This window comes from Eutrigla gurnardus, assembly GCF_963514095.1.
Source record: "Eutrigla gurnardus genome assembly, chromosome: 4".
In the NCBI taxonomy this organism is placed as follows: Eukaryota; Metazoa; Chordata; class Actinopteri; order Perciformes; family Triglidae; genus Eutrigla; species Eutrigla gurnardus.
The window spans coordinates 2250004-2272903 of NC_139918.1; the positions used below are offsets into that span (position 1 = coordinate 2250004).

At 41.7% G+C, this 22900-nt stretch overlaps 1 protein-coding gene across 2 annotated transcripts; it reads left to right on the forward strand.

The window, feature by feature from the left end:
• Positions 1–477: 477 nt before the first annotated feature.
• cUnh5orf22 (chromosome Un C5orf22 homolog) lies at positions 478–22669 on the forward strand. 2 transcript variants are annotated; one of them, XM_084008505.1, is made up of 10 exons: positions 478–750; positions 2837–2982; positions 5309–5458; positions 8144–8259; positions 8900–9201; positions 10064–10126; positions 11332–11453; positions 12783–12849; positions 20984–21123; positions 22167–22669. In XM_084008505.1, the coding sequence occupies exons 1-10, from the start codon at positions 682–684 to the stop codon at positions 22321–22323; spliced, it is 1332 nt and encodes a 443-aa protein (XP_083864631.1). In that variant the 5' UTR covers positions 478–681; the 3' UTR covers positions 22324–22669. The 2 variants fall into 2 exon arrangements, with proteins under 2 accessions (XP_083864631.1, XP_083864632.1); XM_084008506.1 differs by lacking the exon at positions 478–750 and adding an exon at positions 761–1033 and having other exon boundaries at positions 22167–22668.
• The last annotated feature ends 231 nt before the right edge of the window (positions 22670–22900 follow it).

Here is a 22900-nt window from a genome sequence, read left to right on the forward strand (position 1 = left end):
CAACAGCATAAAAAAGGACACTTTCCAGTATCCCATGATAAAATATGTTTAAAACAGGCCTTCCCATATCAAAAGCCCTCAGTTTCCTAAGGAAAAACAGTCTAGACTGGGCCTTCTTGAGAGTAACTCTGCTGTTCTCTTTCCAGTCTCGTTTACCGTCTAAGTGGACACCAAGGTATTTATATGAGGGGACTACCTCTACTGGCCGACCTCTAATCAGAACAGGGGCTACCTCAATTTTTTTCTTTTTAAAATCAAATATTAGCTCCCTAGTTTTATCTATGTTCAGAATGAGATGGTCATCATCACACCAACTGACAAAATTAGCCACCTCATTCTGATACGCTGCATGGTCGTTTTTGGTAATATAGCCCAATAATATAATCCTGAGAGTGATTCCTGAGGAGGGCAGTAATACGCCTAGAAGCGTCTAAACTGCCGGAAATCCAAATGAAGAAGAAGAACATAGTAGGTGGCAGTAATGCACCTCAACGCTGGTTGCCAACCACCAAAAAAACCCACGAAGAAAGAGAGAGCATTTTAGACGAAACGTGATCAAACTAGACGTGTGAGAGGGAGAACTACGAGAACCTGACGTTATTTAGAAACGCGGAGCGTTGCAACAACGTGACGTACTTTGACAGACACAGTACACTTCACGCTTCGTCGTCCTCCGCCGTAATGAGCCGCGCGCCGCTGAAGAGGCTCTACAACGAGCTGCCGGTGTGGATCGTGGAGGACCACCACGACGTAAGCCTGCCGCCCACAATCATGACGCACCTGCATGTTCCATATTTACCGGTAGCTTTTAATATCCCTCGGTGCTACCGTCTGTGAAACAGCCAACAGCAACGAGCTCGTAGTGGAGAAAAGCCCGAGTCGGACTAATGTCCACAGAGGTGCAGGACGGGTACATGTCAGGGAAGAAGCCGAGCTAGTCTAGCTGTTAGATGCAGGGCTCGTTTCAACCTTTGCTGACCAGGAAAACCACCAATGCTTTTAACTGTGACAGCGCCTCGCTTTGAGTGAAGAGGTGGGTGAGCTGGTTTGCTGATATTTTGGATGTTTACGGTGTCTACGGTGGCTCTGAGAGGTCAAAAAACTAATCGCGTTTTTGACGAAACCGTTCCCAAAAATGTTATTGACGGACGAAAGTTTCGGAGTTCCCGGTTCGGTTTCTGGTTACTTCTGCGTGGAGTTTGCATGTTCTCCCCGTGTTAGTGTGGGTTATCTCCAGTATAACCGATAACCACACTGTGAGCCCAGCTCGCTCCCTCTCTGTGATTCTGAGAGAGGGAAGTAACTATTTTCCCAGGCATAATAAAATTTGGCTCAATGGCTCTCTTTGCTGTGTTGTGATTGACAGCTCAGAGGGCGGAACCAAAGTATAAAGGAGGTCAGTGATTGGCTGATTGGCTTGTGTCTATTTCAGGCTCGTACTGATCAGCTCAACAGTCTCCATAAATGAATGATGTGTCCAACTTCTCCCAGTACGTCCTTCTCATATTCATACTGGGAGTGTTGTAGAGGTGTAACGATTCATTCGATTAATCGATGAATCGATTGTCAGTCCTATAGATTCTACTAAATTGATCTGCTAAAATAAATAAATAGAATGAATCGTTTTGTCTTCACCAATAATAGATATAAATGCATTTAATCGGATGAATCGTGATTCTTACTTATTAATGTTTTAATACGTTTAAGACACACTCTCCCCTGAGTCTATTGAAAAATTTTAAACATAGCAATGTTTAATTACATTTTTTTCAGCATAAAATATTATGCAGGACTACTTTTTTTATAGAATAAATTTGTAATTTTTCACCTTTGAGAAGAATACCGATAGTCTCACTCACATTATTGCATGTTTATTTAATAGATATAGAATTTTGGTTACAAGTTACTGAATCGAATTGTGGTTTACAGAATCAAATTGAATTGTTACAAAAAAAAATCATCCTTGAATCGCATCGCCAACTACTGTATCGTTAATCGAATCGAATCGCTGTGAAGCCAAAGATTCACACCCCTAGAGTGTTGGGACTCTGACCAGTATCTTCTCTACATTGAATTGCGGATCGTAAACCAACATTGAGTGTATCTCATACAAGAAGCTTGTTTAGCTCCCTGCTTCCTGGTTAGAAAGTATAATCGGAGCCAGCCAGAGAACTTTTGGCCAATGGGATGAAGCTAAGGGATCATGTGCAGGGCTCCAGACTAACTTTTTCCTTGGGTGCACTGGTGCGCCTAACTTTTTAATTTGGGTGCACCAGCACATATTTCAGGTGCACCCAAATTACAATATTACATTTTCAGCGTCAGTTCACACTCTTTGCGCATAGGTTCGTTAAGCATGCCTGTCTGAATTTGTACATAAAAACATGCCACAAGCTGACAAATAATAATAATAATAATAATCATTTTCATGTTGGGCAAATGGCCAAAAAAAAAAAAAAAATTTTTTTTAAGTGGGCGTACCAGTGCGCCCACGTAAAATATCTGGTCGCACTACCCCGATTTCTGGGCGCACGTGCGCCCAAATTAGGCGCACTCTGGAGCCCTGATGTGTTCCTGGCATGGTTCTTTAATTTCCAACCGTGAAATGTTACCTTTTTTTTATATGTTAAAAAGTAGTCAAGAATTGGCTGTCATTTTATCAAAATCACAACCTTTTGTGTCATGTCCTGGGATCACATCTTAAGTTTCTGAGGATAATTTCTATCAAAGATTATTCCAATGAATGGCAATCAAATAGCTTAGATATTATACCAGTTTTCTCATTACATGCTAAAAGGTCATATATATTTAATATTGCTTATTGTTCCTTTGCTAGGTGGTGGGTCATATCTATCGTGCCATTGCATCAAGACATCTGCCCCTGAAGGACATAAAGATGATTCATTTAGACTCCCATCCTGATCTGCTCATTCCTGTCAACATGTCTGCTGACACAGTCTTTGATAAGGAGAAACTCTTCAGGTAGGATTTTGTTTGAAACACACACTCCTCCCACTGCAGATTTCATTTCATTTTGATTTATTTCATTCATGGTTCTCACATAGTTGCACATATACATAGTGTACACATTTTCATCATGAATGAAAAGGAGCAGGATGAAGAAAAAACTTATAATACCTGCCCCTCTCTGTTGTTACAAATTTAAATGGCTTACTTCAACACCAATATTATTCTCTGTTTCAAAATATTAAAGATAATGAAACATAGCAATGACAAAAACAAACAAACAAACAAACAAACAAACAAACAAACAAAATAACGGTAAACACCACTCGTCTATCTATCTTTTTTTCCCCTTCTTTTTCCTCTTTCTCCTTCTTCTTTTTTGTAAATACTTATCTTTTCTTTTTTAAACATTTTCTTAAACTGAGACATACTTGTACAGCTTTTCAATTCCTTGCTTTGTGAATGCCATACTTTTACACCTGCAACAGAAATACACATTTGTTTTAAGCTCAACCTTGCAAATGTATATTTAAAGTCAAGCTTCAGTCTGTTGTCCGCTTCCTCCAGTTTAAACAAGCTTTGTAATTGTTCTGGTAATGATCTGTTCTTTGCTTTAAACATTATTTTTAGGGTCTGTAATTCTATTATATCAACCATTTTCAACAAACCTGCAGAAATAAATAATCTATTTGAGGGATCTCTATTACCTGCCTTGTGGATTACTCTTACTGCTCTTTTTTGTAGCAGAATCAGAGGAGTGATGTTACTTACATAAGTATTGCCCCACACCTCCACACAATAATTAAAATATGGCAAAATAAATGTACAATACAGAATTCTTAGTGTGTTAGTGTCCAAGACAAACTTAACCTTATTCAAAATATAGATACTCTTTGCCACCTTGGCTTTTACATATGCTATGTGGTTTTTCCATGACAACTTGTCGTCCAGGATAACACCCAAAAACCTAAATACAGACACTCTTTCAACACTCTCTCCTGCAAATGAAAGTTCAATTTCATCCTTTTTTCGATTTGTAAAAACCATAAATTTAGTTTTTTTCAAATTTAACAAAAGCTTGTTTTCATCAAACCATCTCTTAAGTTTAACCATTTCATTAGTAATGTTTCATTAGTAATGTTTTCTGCAATAAAGATTCACATGAGCCAAAGTAATAATTAATGTTGATGTGTAAATACTCAATTGTACACAATGTGGATTTCAAGCGTATGATCAAAGTGCTTGAGCCCATGTGTATTTTAGTTAGTTTGTTGTGTTGAGCGTCTGGATTTAAACCGGCGAGTGTCTTTTGCTGGAGGATTACGCAATCAGAAGTATTTTTTTTACATCTGCATTACAGACATTAATCTGGTTTATCATTTTATATTTCTATTTATTTATTTGTTTTACTGTGTTATGTATTGTTACTGTTAAGTAAGACTTAGGGCAAATTACAAACTGTTATATTTTTGTTTTATATATATTATATAATATTCGGCCAGTAGAAGGCAGCCTGACAAGGTGTCGGTGATGAACAAAAGCTCCAAACATGGCATGGTAATAACACAGCCCGTTGTCACGTTGGCAGCGGGCCGCCACCGCACCACATCAGCCTCCACGTCGTTAGCACCGCCCGGCGCTACAGCGTCGCCATTGCCAACATTGTTGCCAAACATACTCGTCGTTTTTACGTAAGGGTCACCGATTGTGGAGGCGTGTAAACAAGGACCAGGGGACGAAGGCGAGTTGAGTCTGTTTACTTCTCCACAAACAAATGCTACGACTTCCAAACAATGTGTCAACCATGTGTCAACATCCGTCACTAGAACCGGAGAGCGTCACCCATCAACCCTCACTCTTAAAAGGCGCCAGCCCCCTGGTGAATGTCTCTTCCCTTTTCCCATTGTGGGTCCCCACAGCATTGTGATATTCATGCATATCCAAAAACGTGTTGATATCAAATTTCTTCATTGAGCTTAAAAGCAGGTGTGCAGGTTTCTTCCAACCAGAAATGTGAGCTTTTCTGTTGGGCTTACATCTCTACTGAACTCTCGACTCTACCTGTCTAGTTGGTTTGTGTCCAACGCACAGAGCTGACCATAAACAGCAGAGATGCTGTGTGTCACAGAGTGTCATAAAACCTACATGAGAAGCATACTAGGAACGTGCTGTATACATGCTCCTAAAACGAATATCAACGGATCACTTATCTCTTAATATCAAAATGCTCCATTCAGAATATCCAAACAGAATATGATGTTTACATGACCCACATCAATTTCAGTATATTGTCATAGAATAATAGTGGAATATGAGTGTGCAAGTGTATGCTTTTTTTCAGTGAGTTGAGTATCGAGAACTGGATCATGCCCATGGTGTATGCTGGCCATGTGTCATGTGTGGCGTGGCTGCATCCATACTGGGCACAGCAGATCAGAGAGGGAGAGCACCGGATGTCTGTAGGAAGAGACTCCTCCACCACCACCATCAGGTAGGATTAGCACTCAACCTCATACTGTCATACTTCTGGGGGAAATCCTCCTGCTTTATTGAATGTTTTTATAAGAAATGTAGAGCATATGATAGATACTGATAGAACACACACGTACATACACACACACACACACACACACACACAGAGAGAGAGACAGACGGACAGAGAGACACACACAGACAGACAGACTGACTTTCAAGCGTAACATTTTATGGCAGTGAAGTGTTCAGTTTGAGCAACAGTCCGTTTCATTATGGAAGCCTCCACCACACGTTACATTGATGAATCACAGGAAGGTATTTCGTTCTGGTAGCTGTTTTAAATGAGAACCTGTAATCCGTCGCTGTCCTGCCCTCCTTTCCTCTGCTGTGTCGTTGGTCACTTTTCAAATGTTTACTCCATAGTAGGGTGGGAATCTCTTGGCACCTCACCATTCGATTAGGATTCAGAGGTCAACGTAGTGTTGTCACGATACCAACATTTTGGTACTGGTACCGGTACCAACATGTATTTCGATACTTTTTCAGATAAAAAGATTACTGACTTTATTTTAATAGAAAATCTTAGAACAATAACATATTAATCAGTAAATAAAATAAAATACCACAAAGACAAGCTTTTCTAATGCACACAATTTTAAAATAAGGCATGTATGCATTTTACAGCTCTGGAAAAAAATAAGGGACCACTTCAGATTTATTGTAAATCAGCATGGCTACATGTATGGCAAACAGTTTAAAAATCACTGTGAAAATATAAATACAATAATATAATATAAAATATAAATAAACCAGCTCTATTTTTTTCTTCCAGAGCTACTTTTGTTAAGAGTGAAGGGGGGTGGCGCTTGCTTTTAGCACTGAATGTGGCTTTTTTTCCTGAGTAAATGACCTGTCGTTCCCTGAGCTCAGTGTACAGGTCTGGGTGCTTGTCCTTTAAGTGTTTGGCTAAGTCAGAGGTGTTTCCGCCGTTAGCCACGCATGTTTTAAACACCGTCTACACAGTGGTGCATCGGCGTTAACTGCCTCGCCTTGCTCATTTGTTTTTAAGCTAAAGTACTGCCATATCGCACTTCGCGCCCCTGGTTTGTCCACAAGTTGCGGCGTGGTGACGGTTGCAGCAGCCATTCTCCTCTCCGTGCTCCCCTGTCTCTCTCTCTCTCCCTCTCTCTCTCTCTCTCTCTCTCTCTCTCTCTCTCTCTCTCTCTCTCTCTCTCTCTCTCTCCCCAACGTCTCTCTCTCCAAGCTTTCCTCCTGCTCCGTTTGTTGCTCCAGTCCACGCTGCTCGCTAACTTGCTAGCTGTTTCCTCCGGCTTGCTTGCTTTTTCTTTTTATCTCCCCAAGCTGCGGCTCGCTCCTCGTCCTCTCAGCTGTACTAACAACGCGGTGACGATAGCGACCGCTGCTGTGAATGCAGCTCTATGGCCAAATCCCAACACCCCCCTCACAGACCTTCATGTTGTTCCCGTTGAGTCCCTGAGGGTTCAGGTCTGTCCCACAGTCACATCGTAAAGTGTGCGAGGTTCTTTTTGAGCCCTTCATGCCCACTTTCCGTAAGACAGCAGATGCTGACTTTGCCTGAGGGAATTACCCACAGTTCATAGTGCTGCGACGTGAAACACAGGGTTACCAGGGGAAGCCAGAGGGGAAAAAAACAAAAGGTAAAAAAAGAGGACGGCGCATGTGTGAAATATTAAATTTACACAGAAACATTAACATTAAAGATTTAATATGGAACATAAAACACTTGAAATCATAGGAATGCCATCATAGGCTATACGCCCAGTTTATTATTATTATTATTATTATTATTATTATTATTATTATTATTATTATTATTATTATTATTATTATTATTATTATTATTATATTACATTACACACCTGGTTTAATCATCAACCAGTCATTTGAATTGAACTTATTGAAGCCGTTTTAACTAAAACAAGTAAATGCATTATTTCCAGGTACATCTGGTCTGGGATGATAAAATCCTGGAAGACATTCAGATCAGGCTGTACATGTTTTTGAATAAAAACCAACACTTTTAGATCATATATTGTGTGTCATCAAAGTTAAGTGACATGCCGAGTGCTGTCCCATTTGTATTTACCATTTCAAACCCTCACAGCCTCCCACACTCACCATCTGACTTCAGTTAAGTCCCTGAGGGTTCAGGGCTTAGACCTTAGGGGGGGACATTGGGACTTGGCCTATGAGATTCACCGACCTCCCTCTGGGTAAAGGTAGAAACTCAGACAGGACCCCGTTTAGTTTCCGGTGTGTCTGGGACTTCAACAACATGTACAAAGCAGTAGTAGTGTTTATTTCAGCCATGAATGATGAAACATTATCCGTGTAAATGCAGCGGGTGCCGGTCGGATTTCTCTCTCAGCCGTGTCCGTTATGTGTAACGCCACAGACTGTCCGGGCGCTGCATTTCCGAATAACGCCTTTTGCGCTCCGTGAACAATATGGAATAAAAATAATACATTTTTGACATTTGTGAATGCATCTAAGAATAGTCATCCCCCCCCTACTCCATAGTGGTAGTAATGCCTGTAATTCATCATGTCAGCTGCAAGCTGCAGCATTGGCCGGCTCACTGCCCATGTTGCCACAGAGCATTGTGCATTATGACATAGAACTATAATGGATACAATCCACGTCCTCTCTTCTCCTGCAGGGTGAGCAGTACAGACAACTACTTCCTCAGCGATGGGCTGTATCTCTCAGAGAAGCAGCTGGAAAACTCCAAACCCCTCAGGCTGAATGTGGTCAAAGTCAATCCCGTTCAACCAGGTGTGTGTGTGTGTGTGTGTGTGTGTGTGTGTGTGTGTGTGTGTGTGTGTGTGTGTGTGTGTGTGTGTGTGTGTGTGTGTGTGTGTGTGTGTGTGTGTGTGTGTGTGTGTGTGTGTGTGTGTGTGTGTGTGTGTGTGTGTGTGTGTGTGTGTGTGTGTGTGTGTGTGAACTGAGTTGAACATTAATTAATTAATTGAGTTGACTCATTTAACATTGTATTTAAATTACATTGAACAAAAAAGCCTCCCTCCACCTTCATTTTCATTCCTACAAGTTCACTCTTCACACATAATTTCAAGTCAAAATGTAGGTACATGATGTTGCGCTTTCTTGTAATGTCACTGTGGAAGCAAAGAGACACATTTGATGTCAGGAGTCTGATAGTACGAGGCTGCATAGCCAGTCATGTTAACTGACACCAAAACTTCACTTCACCTTTGACACATTTAAACCAGCATCCCAGCGTAGCATCAGCTTTGCAGCACCCAGCATTCACACTGCAATTTCTTCAGAAATGGCTTTTCTAGTTATTTACTAGTATTTAATTTTCTTCTCGTATACGTTTTAATTTAAATTCCAGATAATAAATCTATTCACTAATAGATTTGAGTCTTTTCTGTTTATGTGTTCGACATTTCAGAGAAGAAAACCGAAGAGGACACAGAGAGATGGTTTGCCAAGAGAGCCCGTATAGAATGCAGTAAAGCTGGGGAAGCCAGCTGCTCTGAGCTGCTCTTAAGATGTACTGACACATTGCAACCAGCCGGGGGCAGCAACAGGACGAGCTTGGGCGATGATGATGGTGATGAGGATAGTGAAGGCTCCACCAGTTATGTTGTTAAAATAATATCTGCATTTCTATATGAGACCGAGCCATACATCTTGGACATTGATTTGGATTTCTTCTCATGTAAGAATCCCTTCAAGGAATTATACACACAGGTATATACTACTCCTCTACCTCGAGTTCGGTAAGCGCTCCTTTCAGCAGATGTGATTGCTTAACTACGCCGGTCCTACTGCTTTTATCCACAGGGGCCACCAAAATACACACTGCATAATTGTTTCTTGCAGTAACGAAGGATAGAATATTGTAACCCTGGTTCTATAGACACAATCGGAGCCCTCTGCTGGACTCCGTGAGTAATACTCTTCTCCAATCACCAGCACACGTTCCCCGGCTGAATAATTGTAAAAGTGCAGCGGGCCAATCAGGACTTGACTACTTGTATCCATGCGGCACACATGGCTGCTCAGCATGCTACATCCTCTTCAGTAAGCGGCGGAGCAGCAGGGCCCGCTAGTTCAGAGCTTCACCTGTGTTTATAAAACTAGTGTTAAAATATCGTAACCTTCTTTCCAACTCACACAGTTCTCTGCTGGATGCTATGGGTACACCAGTGGGAACCTGATGAATGCACAGCCTGCTGCAAAACTGTGTTAGGGGATGGGTGACTGGCTTTGATATCCTGTCTTGTCCCTCTCACCCTTCCAAATAATTTAATTCAGGTGTTCAATCACTTCCATGGCCACAGGTGTATAAAAGCAGCACCTAGGCATGCAGAGTGTTTCTACAATCATGTGTGAAAGAATCGGTCGCTCTCAGGAGCTCAGTGAATATTTCATTTATAATCTCTTATGACACACCCATTACATCATTGTATGACATCACAGAGCAATGGCGTGAGGTAGGCACGGCAGGTCCCGGGTGCTCACTGTTATGTATGAAAGGTATGACTCTATTTTGCTTGGGACTGTTTTACTGCCCTTCACTCATTCATCTCTTCGTCTCTCGTCTGACAAGGAAGAGTATGGCATCCTGAAGGAGCTCTACAACTTCAGAGGACCCCGCCCTGATGCTGATGAGGTCAGACTCTGTTTTCTAAAAGGTTTTCAACCAAAGATTACAGTCAATCCATCCACCCTCAAACACACACACACACACACACACACACAAGCTATAACTCATCATGCACCAGGGTCACATTCACAAACATTCTGAGAATACTCTTAACCTTAGAGTCCTGAGGAATAGGATACTCTGTGAAAGAGGTGTGATTGGATGTTCCTAAAGAAAAATACTCGGTGTTATGCTGCGTTCACACCAAACATGAAGCACATTTTCGCCTGCCTTGAATTCCTCGAGTGAGTTTGACCACATGATGATTTGGGTTTATTTGTGTCACTAGTACTAGATGCAGCAGAGAGGAGGCGGGGCTTCCCTCCACATAGACACTGTATGGTTTCATCCATCGCTATTGCTGCTTTGTACATCACCTTCCTGTCTGAGTTCATGACTTCATCCAGAGGTGCTCAGTGGATTTCACCAAGCTGGATTCACTGGATCTAACAAGACCCACGTGGGCTGGTTTACCACAGTTGGAGAAACCCAGAATAAAGTATTAAGCTGTGATTTAATTGCAATAATTACATAAAGGATGCTGACATAACTCCATAATGATGGTGATCAGTCTGAAGTCTGAAGTCATGCTTTGGTGAGTTGAAATACTCCTCCTTCATGTTGTGTCATTCATGCTAGCTGGCGCCGCGTCTTTGCATTGACTTTGTATGTAAACTTGCTTCACTTTTGGTGTGAGCGCAGCATTACTCTACAGTCTGTTCACATGCTTGTGTTGCCCCCCACACCACAATAACTGCATTGAGCATTCCCACGGTGAATTCCCACAGACTAGTAAAAGGAATCACCTTTAGCTGAGAAACTTCTCTCTATGGTGTCAAGACACCATCCTCTCCAAGTATTGATTTAAGGGAAGTTCAAAACTGTTGAGCCACGACTTTACCAGCCGCAATGTTGAAATTATGAATAACATCAGGTTCCCTCTGCTGGTCACTAAACAGCAGATGTATCGTCTTAAAAAATATGTAATGTCCTAAAAATCGTTAGGAGTATTACTGTTTAGTGTTGTATTCTTTGGAGCTGTGTTTAAAAAAAAAAAAAAAAAAATACAAATTGTATGTTGGGTGTCATGCCACGATAACGTTACAGAAGAATATGTTGTATAATTTTGGTGGTTTGTTGCATAACTAATGAAGGTGTTTGTGTGATTCCAGGAGGAGCTGGATGAGTGTGTGGATCGACGTGTACACCAGTTAGAAGACCTGGAAGCAGCATTCGCTGATTTGCTAGAGGATGATGGGGAGGAGACGGTTACACGCTGGGCCAGCAACCCTGGGTAAAGTTTCCTTGGCTTCATTTCACTATGTTGCTGTTTTCACAAACACCAAGCAAGGCAATCAAAGTCGATGCACAAATTTGCACCGTGTGTGAAAGACTCAAATGACGCAATGCGAATGCGGCAAATACACAAAATTAGCTTGAACCAGAAATTCCCATGACGTCGTATCGCCGAAGCTTATCAATATAGAGATTCTCGTCGTCTCGTCACTGATGTCCTGACATTGTTGAATCAGAAACAAATATCGTCTCCACCTGTGGTCCCCCAGAGCTCTACAATGCCTCATATTGGTCCAGAGACCAGACTATGTGTATAAATGTATGTGTAGAAACCAGAGACTGTCTACGTCGCTGTCGTATTTATGTCTAGAAGACATTATTATTTTAAGTACTGATGATGCAGCAAAAATGTTAGCATCGCACAGAAACATAAGGCCAGACTCCATTCAGAAAACAAGCATGATGATGTTATAACTTTATTTGTGTAGCAGATTTCATGCAAAATTGCAGCCTCAAGTGTTGAACAAAAGAGCAAAAAAAACATGAAACACCAATTAAAACGCCAATGTCACAATACTATCTCAATAGAACAGAAGGTATAGAGAGCATAAAGTCCATGCCATTCGGTGTTACCCCAGAATTGTTTTCAGGCCTGGTGCCTGCTCACCATGGCATATTGACACCTGAAGACACTGACGATCGCGGAAACAGTCGACTCAGGAGAACAACGCAACACAGAAGCTCCCAGCGGAGATAACCGCTGGCAGTACTCTGTGAAATAATGAACAAAGATATGGACGGAGCTCTAGAAGTGATGACGTCATGACAAAGATGCATTCATGCTGCTTACTGCTAGCTAGATCGACCCACGTCTCCATCAGCTGATTCATCTGGAACGAGACCGACAGCAGGATGTACGTGAGAAAGTGAAAGTAGAGCTGACGCGGAGACGAGGAGGGCGTAGCCATGGCAATGGGGACCCAGCATCCCCAGGAGAACGGCAATGTGGTTGTTTTACTTTATTAATTATTACTTATGTAGAAAGCTGTCAGCTGTTGGTAATTCAACCTATTTATTGGTAATGTTTTTGGAACGCCCTCTAGTGGACAGGAGGTAAAACAACCACATTACCGACAATGGCATTGGCAACGTATAAGCCTGTGTAGTGTAGTTAATATTAAGAAAAGGTTGAATTTGAGCGTTAAATATTAAAATATAGTTTGAATATTGAAAAAATATGGAATGAAATTCAAATACTATTATAGAGGAACATTGACAGCTCTACTAGAGTGTATCATCTTCCTTTTTTCCCCCCATTTGTTTTCAGCATGGCTCCATTAGCCCGACTGGTTTCCAGTTTGAAGTCGAGAAATCTGTGCCCTGACTATGAAATGGTAAGAATCTTAATGCACTTTCTTTGATGATGAAATGTTTTATTTTGTGGGGGAAGGAGAGATATCCCCCACACCATTACACCACCATCAGCCTGAACAGTTGATACAAGGTAGGATGGAGCCAAGCTTTCATGTTGTTTACACCAAATTATGACCCGCAGCAGAAATAGAGACTCGTCAGACCAGGCATCGTTATTCTGAGAGCGTAGTGCTCTAGGAGGACAGTAGGGTTTAATGAGCTCTTTAAGATATAATGGTGCCTGACCATTAAGAGCCTTGTAAGTGAGGAGAAGGATTTTAAATTCTATTCTGGATTTTACTGGGAGCCAGTGCAGAGAAGCTAAGCTAAATTGAACTTAAAATATAAACTTGTATTAAATAACAAATATCAACACAGAACAATTTGTTTCCCAAACTTTTTTTTAAATCAACTTTTCTTATCAACAGTGCCAAAGTAAAACAAAGTGTTGGTCATCATGGCTAAACAAAAAAAGATGAAATGAAACTTTTCAATTGTATAAAATCTGGTTTCTTTCTTAACAGAGTACCTAGCTGGTAAAATAAATCCTAACATTTCTTTCTCACAACAACTGTTGCATAATCTAGTCAAATTAACTTTTTTGGAAATCTGTATGCATTGCTCACTCAAGCTTAGAAGGATTTTTGGCCAATATACCAGTCTATCCACCATCGCAGGCTTACAAGAACAAGAACGTTGGCAAGTGGCAATGTTAGATACTTGTGGGAAAGCTGGGCGAGTCGTGGAAAGCTTACTTGCAACATGCAAGTGGATCTTCCTCTTTGTCTGTGTTAGCAGGTAGTTGTTTAACTCTGCATCCACAGCATTCTTAACCCTCAGGGCACTTTGGGGGACCGTTTGGGTACTTTTTGATTTTTGATTATCAATATCTCTGTCAGTTTAACGCCTACTTTTCTGAAACTTTTCCAAGGATTGTCTTTTAATTTTTAAAACTTTTTTTTTTCATCCCCTTGATTGCAAGGTGTATAGAATATACCATAAAAAAAATTCCCACACCTGCCACCTTCGGGACCGTGGCGGGCCCCATTAACTCCCATTATAAAACCGTAAAATTTGTTTTTTTTTTACATACTGTGAAACGGTCATTTTTTTCTCTAAAGCCAGCATCAATGTGACTTCCCAAGCATCTCCCTTCAAAATAACAGAAAAAAAGGTTTGAGATGTGCTGACTCCCTCAAACCACTGGGGGCAGTAGAGCTAACCACACACGGTTTCAATGGATGGAATGGTTGTCTTATCCTGCAGAATGCATGACAGTGAAGAGGCTGAAATCCACAAAAATGGTCTTAGTGTGTTGGAATTAATATAAAAGAGTGGTGTGAATGTGTTTGATAATAAATTGTGTGTGTGTGTGTGTGTCTGAGTGTGTGTCTGTGAAAATGAGCTCTTCACAGGCAAATGGAGATTTGTGCATGTCTTTTTTTCTTGATCAAAAGAGAGACTCCACTGCACTGTTGGCTGTGTGGTATAAAATATCAATGCTGTTGCTTCTCTGAAGTCTGCACAACTAGTTTGCAGCCTGGTCAGACTGGTCATTTGTCCAACAGACAGCAGACAGTCATGAGGAGCAGCCTGAGATCAGAGCACAGTGTCACAATAGGAGCCTAGTTCGTATTCTGCAAAATGCATGACCAGAACGGCTCAAACATGGTTTGGGTGTGTTGGGATTGATATAAAAGAGTGGTGTGAATGTGTGTGTGTGTGTGTGTGTGTGTGTGTGTGTGTGTGTGTGTGTGTGTGTGTGTGTGTGTGTGTGTGTGTGTGTGTGTGTGTGTCTGTGTCTGTGTCTGTGTCTGTGTCTGTGTCTGTGTCTGTCTCTGTGTCTGTGAAATTCAATTCCGAAGGGCCAGGTGGGATTTGTTTATGTTTTTGTTTCTTGATCAAAAGAGACCCTCCTCTGTAGTATTGGCTGTGTGGTTTTACATTTACATTTAGGTAATTTAGCTTTTGTCCAAAGCGACTTACAATAAGTACATTTGTCAAAAGAAAGAGAGAAAGAAACCACAACATATCATTGCCGATAAAGTAAGAGCTAAAAAATAGTCACCACTGAGGGCGCCAGAACAGAGAAGAATCTGGACTTTGTTGAGCGACATTTGTTTGATTTCAGCGATGGTGGTACCAGCCGGCCAGCTGAAGTAGAGGAGCAAAGTGCTCACCTCAGGGCGTGAGGTTTGACCAGTGTAAATGGCCTCATTTACTGTATATAGCGCTTTTCTCCAAAGCGTGTTTGGAGGTAGATGGGTGCCGTTCAATTGATGGCCTTGAAGGCCAGTGCCATCGTCTTGAATTGGATGCGTGCTGCAACAGGGAGCCAGTGGAGGTCACGGAGGAGGGGGGTCACATGGGAGAATTTGGGTAGATTGAAGATAAGGCGTGCTGCAGCGCTCTGGATACACTGCAATGGTTTAATCGCGGAGGCCGGGAGTCCGGCCAGGAGAGAGTTGCAGTAGTCAAGGCGGGAGATGACCAGTGCTTGGACCAGGAGTTGTGTTGCATCCTTTGTGAGGAAGGTCAGAATCCTGCTGATATTGTAGAGGGCAAATCTGCAGGATCAGGCCACAGCAGTGATGTTGGGGGTGCAGGAAAGTTGGTCATCGAGGATTACACCCAGGTTCCTCGCAGTTGAGGAAGGTAATACTGTGATGCCCTCGACAGTGACCGACAGGTCCATGCGAGGGCAGTCTTTCCCTGGGATGAAGAGGAGTTCGGTTTTATTCAGGTTAAGCTTGAGGTGATGTGCAGTTGTCCAGACAGAGATGTCAGCCAGACAGTCCGAGATGCGAGTTGCAATGTGAGTGTCAGAGGACGGGGGAAAAGAGAGGAACAGCTGGGTGTCATCTGCGTAGCAATGGTAGGAGAATCCATGTGATGTGATAACAGAACCTAGTGATCTGGTGTATAGTGAGAACAGAAGCGGTCCTAATACTGAGCCTTGAGGGTAAGGGTTAGGGTCCAGAGAACAGGGTTTGGACATCAAGCTATTCCATGTGACCTGAAAGGTGCGATTTGATGATGTGAACAAGGCATTTTTGTATGAAAAAAGGGCCTAAAACATAAAATAATAAAACTAAGCTTTATATCTATTGTTAGGTCTGAAATTGGTGAAAAGGTTGATGCAGTGAAAGTGAAAAAAAAAATTAATTTATTCATTTTTTATGACACTTTTATGGGGTCCCCCCATTTGGGCCCGAAAGTAACAGGTGTAAGTTTTTTGGAAAAACCTCTGTCTCCAAAAATAATAATGCATCAAAAACAATGATGTTATCAATTTTTGACCTAGTCAAGGCTGTAATAACTTCATCCCCAATAATCCTCTTTGCACCTCATTTTTGGAAAATATTGCATATTTTGTGTTTTTTGCATTGAAATTACATATTTTTTGTATGAAAAAAGGGCCTAAAACATAAAATAATAATAATTATTATAATGAGCTTTATATCTATTGTTAGGTCTGAAGTTGTTGAAAAGCTTGATGCAGTGAAAGTGAAAAAAAAAAAAATTCATTCATTTTTTATGACACTTTTATGAGAGGGACCCCATTTGGACCCGAAAGTAACAGGTGTAAGTTTTTTGAAAAAAACTCTTAATGTCTCCAAAAATAATAATGCATCAAAAACAATGATGTTATCAATTTTTGACCTAGTCAAGGCTGTAATAACTTCATCCCCAATAATCCTCTTTGCACCTCATTTTTGGAAAATATTGCATATTTTGTGCTTTTTGCATTGAAATTAGACATTTTGTGTATGAAAAAAGGGCCTAAAACATAAAATAATAATAATTATTATAATAAGCTTTATATCTAAGGTTAGGTCTGAAGTTGTTGAAAAGCTTGATGCAGTGAAAGTGAAAAAAAAAATTCATTCATTCATTTTTTATGACACTTTTATGAGAGGAACCCCATTTGGGCCCGAAAGTAACAGGTGTAAGTTTTTTGAAAAAACTCTAATGTCTCCAAAAATAATAATGCATCAAAAACAATGATGTTATCAATTTTTGACCTAGTCAAGGCTGTAATAACTTCATCTCAAATAATCCTCTTTGCACCTCATTTTTGGAAAATATTGCATATTTGCTGTTTTTTGCATAAAAATTACACAATTTTCGTGTGAGAAAAAGGCTTAAAAACAGAAAAAAAATGTAAAAACTAATAACAAACTTTATATCTAAGGTTAGGTCTGAAGTTGTTGAAAAGGTTTATGCAGTGAAAGTGGAAAAAAAAAGGTTTTTTTCCCCTTTTTTATGACACTTGTATTGGCGTGGCCCGTACAGGCCCGAAGGTAGTGAGTGTGCGTAAACAAAAAAAGTACACATTAAATATTATACACATTTGCAAACTGATTAAACCATAGGTTATGTGTATAGTTTCAGCATGCTTTCTTTACATGTTTTAAAGATCTATGAAAACCCATTCATTCTCAAAGAATATAACTTGTGTCTCATGAGTTTTACATTTGTGGTGTACCCTCCAGTTTAAAATCAGTGTGCCTTTAACAATTCATTTTTGATTAATTGCTTATAAAACTAACATTTATGAAACTGATTAAACTGAAGAACGGACGGTCAGACTTATGTAGGGCTCCATTGTCCGGCTGGACCACAAGTCCGTTGTAGTTGCATAATATTCCACTTGTGACAGCTCTGTTTTTTTCCCCCTTGCATTTCTCGTACAGCTCTGGGATGGCAACTTGAGGAAAATAGGTGCGTGATGGTATTACATACCGCTTGTCAAGTGACCGGATCATATTTTTAAAACCCTCTTTGGTAACTGTGTAAATTGGTACCCGTGCACGTGCTAAAGCAGAAGCGGCTAATGTGAGAGCGTCATATGCTAGCCAAGAGGTTAAGCTAAAATTGGCAAAAGCTACAAGAGATGCACAAAATCTGTCTGAAGCAGCAATAATAGAGACAGTTTGAAGTGCTAACACTACAAAGGGAAGCTGAGGCAGCTGTGAAGGAAGCAGTGGAAGCAAGCTCAAGCAATGCATGCTAATATTGAACATGGAAAAGCAGAATCAGAGGTTAAATGGAATGCACCAGTGAAAATATTCATTCTCAAATTGAACTTCAGAATCATTTTATTCCTCCACTCTCACCTGATGCTATCCGATTCCACCCGGAATCACACAACAGCTTTGTAACATGGCATCCAGCAGTGAAAGACATTCAAGAACTACAAGCTAGAAACAGTGAGTTTGAAAAGGATAACTGTATGCACTTACCTGTACCAACTAAAGTGGACACAAAGCCTGACACCAGAAGTCCCACTATGAATGTACATGCTCAGCCATATACACCACGGTATGTTTCTCCATCTAGCCGCCACCTCTGGTGGAGCCTTTGGCACAGTATTTGACAAAGTATCTTGTCACTTCAGGACTGTACCAATTTGATGATAAGCCTGAGAATTCTCGTGCGTGGTACTCCTCATTCACCAATGCAGCTGATGAAGTTCAACTCAACACAATGCAAGAATTGGATCTCATGACAAAATAATAATAATAATAATAATACATTTTATTTATGGCGCCTTTCAGGGCACTCAAGGTCGCCTTACACAACATATAAACAGTCATTTAAAAAAGCAAAGGACACATATAAGTGCAATAAAAACAAAATAAAATCAGAAAACTGCAGGGTGGAAGACAACTTAAAGTGAGTATGAGAGTTTGAAGAGGTAGGTTTTTAGACGGGATTTGAAGATGGATAGAGAGTTAATGTTCCTGATGTCGGGGGGGAGGGAGTTCCAGAGGCGGGGGGCAGAGCGGCTGAAGGCTCTGGACCCCATGGTGGACAGACGGGCAGAGGGCACAGTGAGGCTGATGGAGGAGGCTGATCTGAGTGCCCGGGAGGGAATGTTGATGTGGAGGAGGTCAGAGAGGTATGGGGGTGCGAGGTTGTGGATGGCCTTGAAAGTGTGAAGCAGGATTTTAAAGTCTATGCGAAATTTGACAGGAAGCCAGTGGAGTTGTTGAAGAACGGGCGTGATATGATTGATAGAAGGAGTTCTGGAGACAATGCGAGCAGCTGAATTCTGGACCAGTTGGAGCTTACGGATGGACTTGTGGGGGAGACCAAAGAGGAGGGAGTTACAGTAGTCTAGGCGGGATGTGACTAGGGTGTGGACCAGGATGGCAGCGCTGTTGGAAGTGAGGGAAGGACGGAGGCGGTTGATATTGCGAAGATGGAAGTAGGCTGACCGGGTAACATTATTAATGTGAGTCTGGAATGACAAAGAGCTGTCTAGGACGACACCCAGGCTGACCTGAAACTTCAGATTCCCTCGTTTGGTAACATAAGGCATATTTTCACCGCTTTTCAGCAAAATCTGAGAGGTGTCATGTACATGATACCCCGATTTTGGCTGTTTTCACATGGAATGACCCAGATGTAGAACATTCAGAAACAAACTCTTGGATGAAAGAAAGGCCTTCCTCAAGGAGAGGAATATGTTTCAAATGCTGTTCTTCAACCTCACATGCAGGTAAAGACTGTAAATACTCTGTGAAATGTTTTGAATGTAACGGCACATATCATGATGCGGCTATGCATCCTGGCCCATCCTCCTAAATCCTAAAGGCTCCTTCACCACCACAAGAGAATGGCGGGGAGGTAGAAGATTATTCTAGCACTGCTGTTATTAGAACAAGCTGCACAGAAGTCTGTGGTCCAGGTCTGCCTCGTAAAGATATATCCCAAGTGCAGAAGCAAAAATACTCCTGTCCAGAGATGTCCTTAGGGCACAAAAGGTCAGGCACCAGGTCAGTGGACCACACAACGCCCCTTTTGTTCATCATCTGGACCATGGATTCTGCCATGGTACAGTTCATGCACGAGCACATGCACAGGTACACAACGCGGACATGATATAGGCGTTAATCTATAGGATGTCCCTCTTATTATCTCTGTGTTCAAGTCAGATGACTCGGAGATGGTGCTTCTTGGAAACTACGTTAAGCCATATGTGTGTCGTATTACGATGTGATGACATATGTAACAGAGGGAACCGTGCTCAGGCCCGGTTGGGCTTGGAGCAGTGTGAGTGCAGGCTGGCGGAGGACTGGGGAGGGATGGCATTTGGGCCCCGGCACAGTACGGACCAACAGGCCCTAGTGTGAGTGGGCCCAAAGAGAATGCTCAGGACAAGGCTTGTTTGTCATAATAAAAGCCCCCAAATCTGTATGCATTGCTCACTCAAGCTTAGAAGGATTTTGGCCAATATACTAGTCTATCCACCATCGCAGGCTTACAAGAACAAGAACGTTGGCAAGTGGAAATGTTAGATACTTGTGGGAAAGCTGGGCGAGTCGTGGAAAGCTTACTTGCAACATGCAAGTGGATCTTCCTCTTTGTCTGTGTTAGCAGGTAGTTGTTTAACTCTGCATCCACAGCATTCTTAAGGGTCAGAGAGGAATCGCCCTTGGCTCTGTTTAAAGAAACTTCCCAAGAACTTCTTGGCTTTCTTTTCCTGGGGTGTGTCAGCAACTTTGGGCTCCACTACTGTGCTGCACCTTGATGTCTCCTGGCATTCCAACATCTCTGTTGTCACTCTGGCCTTGACTTGGGGCTTGTTGTCTGCACTGATGAAGTCCAAGTTGAACTGGGGGTCCAAACAAGATGCCATATCTAGCAGCTTCATCTTTATATTTCTGGAGTTTCTTGGAGCAGTGTGAGTGCAGGCTGGCGGAGGACTGGGGAGGGATGGCATTTGGGCCCCGGCACAGTACGGACCAACAGGCCCTAGTGTGAGTGGGCCCAAAGAGAATGCTCAGGACAAGGCTTGTTTGTCATAATAAAAGCCCCCAACTCTCACTGTGTGTTAACAGGAAACTAGGAATGGACCTAGTTTTTAAAATGAAAAGCCCCAAAAGTTAGCGGCATCCTAACAGGGAATAATTGCTGTTCAACTTTTACACTTTTCCAACTGCTCCTACTACTTTACCTTCTTTATACAGACTACAGCCAGTAATGCAGTGTAGTTTTTCAACAAACCTTAAAAAATTCCACATCTTTGGTATTATTGACCTTTTCAAGGACGTTCATAGGAATTAAAACCATTCCCACTTGTTGACTCTCCCCTGTCTCTCTCAGGTTCATCAGGCGGGACTAACCTGTGACTCTGGTGAGCTGCCACACCACATCAGCACCGACGACGAGATTGACAGACTCATCTCAGCTGTACAACTGTTCCTGAAGGCTCTTCCTAAACCTACACTGGTCACTATGTCCAGGTAAATGATGCAGCCACTCAGAGTTCAAGCCTCTCCAGGAAGTCGCCATGGTGCAAACTCAACAATTAACACACTTGCAGGATGGAGATCAGCAGAGAATGTCCTACTTGCTAATACATGTGCATGCTGTTTAAAAAGAAAAAACCTTGGAAGTCCGTAACCCCTATTGATTCATCTGTTAAGTGGTTCAGTCTCCAGTCTGATCTGGATCACAGCCAGTAGATATGTGGTTACTTTACATGATGTAACATAACACTTTGGGCACAGAGTCTCTGTGGGCGAGGTCTCTGGCATCTACGCTTGTGTTGAAATAGAATGGAATAGAATTTTATTTAAATAGGGATGATAGACATTATCATAGTTCCAATACAAAGAATGTAACTGATGTGCTGTACAGAGAGTTGATAGCTATTGCTATTTTTCAACTCTTGTGTACTGTACATGAACAACATAATCAGCACAACATTATATAAATGAGCAACATGCTAAAACTACGTTACACATTAATAAAATACGTATGCATAATCAGCATAATGGCATATAAAACCTGCATTACACACTACACTAATATTCATACCACAAACTCATTCCTGTATTTAATACAGGAATGATTTTATTCTTAACGTTGCAGTTAGTTTTAAGTGACGTCCCGCCCTGCAGTGTGGTGAGTGTGCGAGGCAGAAAGCAAAGATCGTGGTACTTTTTTCCACAGTCAAATATTCTATTTCATATTTGAATATCTGTTGTTCTTGTTTCCAGCCCTAGAATATTGTGTGTGTGTGTGTGTGTGTGTGTGTGTGTGTGTGTGTGTGTGTGTGTGTGTGTGTGTGTGTGTGTGTGTGTGTGTGTGTGTGTGTGTGTGTGTGTGTGTGTGTGTGTGTGTGTGTGTGTGTGTGTGTGTGTGTGTGTGTGTGATTAAGAACATTGTTTCAAAAATGGTAGAGACATGGTGTGTAAGCTTTATCTCCTAAAAAAGCCTGCACATCCTAGACTGTATCATAGTAAAGAGAGGTATAATTATGTGTTAATGTGTGTGCTTTCAGGTCCAGTCTAGATGAATACTGCCCAGTAGAGCAGGTGGATTCGGTCCAGAGCAGAGTACTGGCTGTACTGGAGAGCCTGTATGGACCGCTGGACGTACACAGAGACTATGAAACCAGCAGCACAGACACTCAGGACTGCCAACCACAAGCCTCTTAACCAACACATAAATGCAAACAAAAAACAAAAAAAACATCAGATACTGTTGTAATAAAGTCAATTTAGATTTTAGGTTGAGAAGCTGGAACATATTTTGAGGCTGTTGTTCATGATTAATTTATGTAATGTTTACTGAAGTATTTTGTTATAAACAAACAAGGAATCCCACATGCAGACTAAAACTAGCAATGAATAAATATTGACACCCATCTGAGTGAGTATATACTGTATCCAAGACATCAGGACCATCCAGCACAAACCAAGCTGTGGAACCAGTCTTAAGGCAGGAACACACCGGCCCAACCGTTGGACGTCTGAAGCGTTTGGAGAGGCTCGGACGAGGTCGGGAACACATATGTTTGGTGTGTACAGCTGCGTCGGAAGCTTTCGGAGCCGCGCGGACGTTGTCTGATCAGACTGAGGGTGCAGTCGAATAGTCAAAAAATAAGGTCCTAACTCCTATTCCTAACTCCTATTCCTTGACCTCTGGGGAAAACGTCACGGGGTTAAGGAAAGGCGATAGGAGGACTCAAAAGTACTTAGGAATAGTCGACCGCGGTGCTCAGAGAATCCGACC